At 38.6% G+C, this 6,311-nt stretch overlaps 1 protein-coding gene across 1 annotated transcript in view; it reads right to left on the bottom strand.

Annotated features, from left to right (window-relative positions):
• Nucleotides 1-2,383: 2,383 nt before the first annotated feature.
• The window catches only part of GOLM2 (golgi membrane protein 2), a 127,171-nt gene continuing 123,243 nt past the window's right edge, over nt 2,384-6,311 (bottom strand). Inside the window, exon 9 of the mRNA XM_017861013.1 lies at nt 2,384-4,820. Coding sequence (XP_017716502.1) covers nt 4,750-4,820 — 71 coding nt within the window. The 3' untranslated portion in view covers nt 2,384-4,749. The remainder of the gene's footprint in view (nt 4,821-6,311) is intronic.

Genomic DNA, 6,311 nt, shown 5'->3' with positions numbered 1-6,311 from the left:
GCAGATCACTGAAGGTCGGGAGTTCGATACCAGCCTGACCAACATGGAGAAACCCCGTCTCTACTAAAAATCAAAATTAGCCGGACCGAGGTGGTACATGTGTAATCCCAGCGACTCGGGAGCTGAAGGAAGGAATTGCTTGAACTAGAGGTGGGAGGTTGTGGTGAGCTGAGATCACGCCACTGCACTCAGCCTGGGGCAACAAGCAAAACTCCGTTAAAAAATAAAAAATAAAAAAATCAAATCAAAATTTTTTAAAAATGGCAGTTCCCTGTGTGCCACACTCTCTCTCTGCACACCATGTAAGATTTGCCTTGCTTCCCTTTTGCCTTCCATCATGATTGGAAGTTTTCCTGAGGCCTCACCAGCCATGTAGAACTGTGAGTTCATTAAACCTTTTTCGTATAAAATTACTGAGTCTCAGGAGTTTTTTATAGCAGTGTGAAACAGACTAATAATTTTCCTCATTAAGTATGTTGTTGCTTTTTTTCTGGACAAGGTTTTGCTCTGGTTGCCCGGCTGGAGTGCATGGCGCGATCTCGGCTCCATGGCCAACCTCCGCATCCCTGGGTTCAAGCGATTCTCCTGCTCAGGCTCCAGAGTAGCTGGGATTACAGGCGCACGCACCATGCCCGCTAATTTTGTTATTTTTTAAATAGAGCAGAGTTTCACCATGTTGGTCAGGCTGGTCTCGAACTCTGACCTTGTTGATTCCCTGCCTCGGCCTCCCAAAGTGCTGGGATTACAAGCGTGAGCCACTATCACCTGTCTTCTGTTGCTTTTTTTTTTTAAAACAATTCTCTTGTCTCATACTCAAGCAATGTTGTTGTTACATGATTACAGGAATGAGAAGTCCAAAAGACACAATCTTAATTTTTTCAAGCGGGCGGGTTGGCTCAAGCCTGTAATCCAGCAATTTGGGAAGGCCGAGACGGGCGGATCACAAGGTCAGGGATCGGACCAGCCTGACCTACACGGTGAAACCCCGTCTCTACTTAAAAAAATACAAAAAACTAGCGGGCGGTGAGCGGGGCGCCTGAGTCCCAGCTACTCGGGAGCTGAGGCAGGAGGAATGGCGTAAACCCGGGAGGCGGAGCTTGCAGTGAGCTGAGATCCGGCCACTGCCTCCAGCCTGGGTGACAGAGCGCGAGACTCCCATCTCAAAAAAAAAAAAAAAAAAAGAGTTTTTTCGTTGTATATTTTAGAAATGATTTATGAAGTCATATTCACATTTCTCCTAAAATCATCTTTCCATGTATATTTGCTTCATTTTTATTTATGGGTCAGTAGCAATACCTAAACTTACAAGACTCTCCCTATCTTGACCCCTCCATACTTCTTCAGCCTCCTCTCTCTCCCTTGCTTATTACATTCCAGCCACGTAACTGTAATGTTTTAGTTCAGTGAAAACCTAATTGTTTGGAACCTTAGAACATTCATTTATTTATCTGAGATAGAGTCTTGCTCTGTCACCCAGGCTGGAGTGCAGTGGTGTGATCTTGGCTCACTGCGACCTCCGCCTTCTGGGTTCAAGTGATTCTCCTGCCTCAGCCTCCTGAGTAATTGGGATTACAGCCACACGCCACCATGCCCAGCTAATTTTTGTATTTTTAAGAGAGACAGGGTTTCACCATGTTGGTCAGGCTGGTCTCGAACTCTACCTGGTGATCCGCCCGCTTCGGCCTCCCAAAGTGCTGGGATTACAGGTGTGAGCCACCGTGCCGCGCCAAAACTTTTAATAGCTCTTTAACACTATTTAAAGTTATCTTGTTCATTTATTTACTTGTGTACTGTCTGACTGCCCCCACTTGAATGTACACTCCATGTGAACAGAGACCTTGTCTATCTTACCCACTTATCTTAATACCTAGAACAATGCTGGGCACATAATAGGCATTCAATATTTGTTGAATAAACTAGACCTACAGTAAAGAGCCCTGGTGTAAAAATATTTGGTTTTCAGGCCAGGTATGGTAGCTCATGCCTGTAATCCCAGCACTTTGGGGGGCAAGGCAGGTGGATCACCTGAGGTCAGGAGTTCAAGACCAGGCTGGCCAACATGGTGAAACCCCGTCTCTACCAAAGATACAAAAATTACCCAGGTGTGGTGGCATGTGACTGTAATCCCAGCTACTTGGGAGGCTGAGGCAGGAGAATTGCTTGAATCTGGGAGACAGAGATTGCAGTGAGCTGAGATGTGCCCCTGCACTCCAGCCTGGGCAAGAGAGTGAGACTCTGTTTCAAAAAAAAAAAAGAAATATTTGGTTTTTTAGTTTAGCTTAACTTAAAACGAGTGCTAAACTTACTCAGATTTTAGTGTTAAAATGTATTTACTTCATGAGTGTGATGTTTGTGTATGTATTAGAATAAGCAACACAGTGAAACAAGTTTAATTTTTGATTTATTAGAACCCAGTAAATGATGATTTTAAAAGCAGAGTTTTCCATCAAATTAACACTTAATTCAGGGCAAAAATACATTTAAAAAACCTAAATCTTAAGGCAGAAGTAAAACATTATAAAAACAGTATGTCTAATACAGACTGTAAAATGTCAGATTTTAAGAGATTCACATAGTATTTTATAGCACTAAAATATTAATACAGTCAGAAATATTATCAATTGGTCCAAGATTTGTTTATAAAATGTCTACACTGCTAATTGAAGAAATGTTGCTGTATAAGTAATAGCTACAATACAACCAACCAAGTGATTGTTTTTATGATAAAAGAACTAAGGCAGGTAATTGCATGGTTTCCATTTGTAAAGCTTTTGCAGTATTAAATATAAAGTATTACTAGGGGTATTTTTTGATTCATCTCCCTACCCTAATGTCCCCAAAATGTACATCACTTCCCTTTAACTCTATTTTAAAAATTCTGTGAACCACCATACCTATTCATTGTAGGCCTGACCCTATAAAGGCATGAATTGTTTAATTTGATATGGTGGAAAAACAATTTTAGTAAACCACTACATCTTTTCCTAGTTATGGAGCAATTTCAAACAGAAGTCTTAAGAATTTTTGCACCTCAACAAGTGAACAACCTGTTTCTTTACCACTATAAGTTTGAATTTTGACTAGAATCTGTTAGTACACAGGGGAAAACACATTTCATGTTTATGTGTAATTAACAGTAGCCCTTCTGAAAAACAGGGTTAACAATCTTAAATTTCCCCTTGTGATCAAAACCTTTTGATCAAAATTATTTTGTTTTAGGGAGCAGGATAAGATTTAAAAGTGCTTTAAATCAGAAACAAGAATTAGCTAGTTTACACATTCCACTGAATAGTGTCAAAAAAGGATAACTGCATTAAAATAATTTGTAGTCAGCAAATATAAGCTTGATGGCGTTCTTAACTAACATATATAATAATTACAAAGATTCATTTTTTTACAAACTTTTAAGCTATTTTAATAAAATGGCTATAGACCTCACTGTACTTCTTATTTATCTGTGCATTAATAAACCTGTATAAAAATTCCTTTATTTAGTACTTCTGAAAAAGTCTAGTCAAATAAGATCACTAAAATTACCAGAAAAGCTTTGAAATACTGATTGCAGATTCATTTCAAAGTAGATTTAACCCCTTTCAGGATCCGGTGTTTACATCATGAATGTCTTCACCAACTTCAACTCTGAAAATATAAAAATTTTAGCCAGTTCTGGCTATAGTTAAATAGTACTGGTATTACTTGAAAAAAATAAAAATTAAAACTATATTGTCAATCATGCATTCCACAATTTCAAGAATTAAGATATAACTCATAAATATTGTTATGTCTTTGCAGGTTATCTCAACTTCCATCAGGCCTCAGCTGAAAGCTCATCTGCCAAAACACATCAGCACTCATGTAAAATAAAAGGAGTAGGGAGGTGACTCTGTATACATACTGTCCAGTGTTTGGCTTCTAGTTTTCCTCTTATGTGTAACTATTCTAGGTATGACTCCTTGAGCATGAAATGAGGGGTAGATAGAATAGAACAGCTGTTGGGCTAACAAGAATTAGTGTGTAGACTGGGCGCAGTGGCTCACATCTGTAGTCCCAGCACTTTGGGAGGCCAAGGCAGGAGGATCACCTGAGGTCAGGAGTTCAAGACCAGCCTGGCCAACATGGTGAAACCCGTCTCAAATATACAATTATTAGCTCTCTATTAAAAATACAAAAATTAGCTGGGCATGGTGGTGGGTGCCTGTAATCCCAGCTACTTGGGAGGCTAAGGCAGAGAATTGCCTGAACCCAGGAGGTGGAGTGGAGGTTGCAGTGGGCCAAGATTGTGCCATTGCACTCCAGCCTGGGAAACAAGACTAAAACTCTGTATCCAAAAAAAAAAAAAAAAAAAAAATTAGTGTATAAAAAGTTTTCTGCTGAATATCTGTTCTGTTCCTACTGTGGTTATGCTATGCCACATATAACTTGTACAACCATTTTGTCCTGTTTATCTATTTGTGGAAATAAGTCGGCTCAATAAAATGTGAAATATACATTAGTTTGCTTTAGATGCAAAGATTAGCTGTTTTTGGCTTAACTGTATCATAACCAAAAAAGTCTATACCTTGATAATACAATATGAAAAAGTTCACATATGTACATGGGTACATTCCTTCATTAAAGTTTTTCCTTAATTCTATCTCAATGTATCTTTACAATTGATACAACTCATCTTTACAACAAAAGTCAAAAAGGACAAAGTAGAATGATTTCATTTTACAGCACTTTAGGTTTTCTGAAGCGTTCCTTTAGGACTTAAAGGACATCATTGAAATGTTGCTTTCCATAGTCGGCAGGATCCATTTGAAGCTCTCGTTCTTCATCATCTGTAAGTAAAATAATTTTGTATCAACGTACTATTTTTTAAATCACTGCAGAAATCCAATTAATGTCTCAGTTTTTCTCAGCCTTAAGGTAGTTTCCTGCTTGTTATTTTATACCTAGTACAAATAGTGTTCTATTTCTTAGCTGCTTGGCTAAAGAGTGAAAAGTATGTGGAACTATTTTGCAAGATTAATTTTAACAAATCTTTAAAAAATAGACATAGATGACAGACAAGCAGAAATAGAGCCAGATAGACATAGCTAGCAAAACTTTAGGAACCCACAAATATTGAGAAGTTAATATTTTTATATAAATATAGTCTTTTTTTTTTTTTTTTTTTTGAGACGGACTTTCACTCCGTTGCCTAGGCTGGAGTGCAGTGGTGTGATCTTGGCTGACTGCAACCTCTGTCTCCCAGGATCAAGCGATTCTCCTACCTCAGCCTCCCAAGTAGTTGGGACTACAGGCACCTGTTCACCATGCCTGGCTAATTTTTGTATATTTAGTAGAGACGGGGTTTTATCATGTTGGCCAGGCTGGTCTCGAACTCCTCACCTCAGGTGATCTGCCCACCTTGGGCTCCTAAAGTGCTGGGATTACAGGCACTGAGTCACAGTGCCCAGCCTAAATATATTATTTCTATATAGATGATATTTAGTTTTTTAAATTAAAGCTTTGGTAGAAACATTTCTGTACACATTTTCAGGCTTTTAAAATCAATTCTTTTCTAATTATAAAAGTATCCAATATTAGTATTGTAAAATTATAAAAGATAGAAAAATAAAAGTCACTCATAATCCCAACATTTAACATTTTAGTGAATTTCTTTGCCTCTCTGCAAATAGCTTCCTCTTGGCTTCCTAAATGGAGTATAACAACCAAAATTTAACTTTTCTTAACTAAACAGAAAAAAAAAAGATTACTGTTAATAAAATCCTCAAAGCCTCTTTGAGTAGCTATATTAAATTACTCCAAGTAGTGCTATGGAGTTTGATTTATGTGGCTATTACAGATTTTTCTGGTTCTTTCTTGGCTATGAGTTGTCACTTTGCCTTGTTGTCAGTTTACCTGCCAATAGCAATCCTTCTTTTCTAATTTTGCTGCAAATCACAGGTCTTGAAATGAGACTGCTCAAGAGTTGTGTTCGTTTGTTTGAGACAGAATATTGCTCTGTTGGCCAGGCTCAAGTGTAGTGGTGTTATCATGGCTTACTTGCAGCCTCGACCTCCCGGCCTCAAGTAATCCTCCCACCTCAACCTCCCAGGTAGCTGGGACCACAGGTGCACGCCACCACACCTGGCTACATTTTGTATTTTTTGTAAAGACAGGATTTTGCCCTGTTGCCCAGGCTGGTCTGGAACTCATGGGCTCAAGTGATCCACTGGCCTCAGCCAAGAGTATTAAAATTATATTAGAACAAGAATGAAAAGTATTTTGATCAGAGCCTTGGAGAGTCCTTTTGGAGTACTTGGATTTTTTTTTTTTTTTTTTTT

Source organism: Rhinopithecus bieti, unplaced genomic scaffold, assembly GCF_001698545.2.
Source record: "Rhinopithecus bieti isolate Rb0 unplaced genomic scaffold, ASM169854v2 scaffold_55715, whole genome shotgun sequence".
In the NCBI taxonomy this organism is placed as follows: Eukaryota; Metazoa; Chordata; class Mammalia; order Primates; family Cercopithecidae; genus Rhinopithecus; species Rhinopithecus bieti.
Note: the sequence above shows the minus strand (reverse complement) of the source record. Positions and strands in the feature narration are given on the sequence as shown.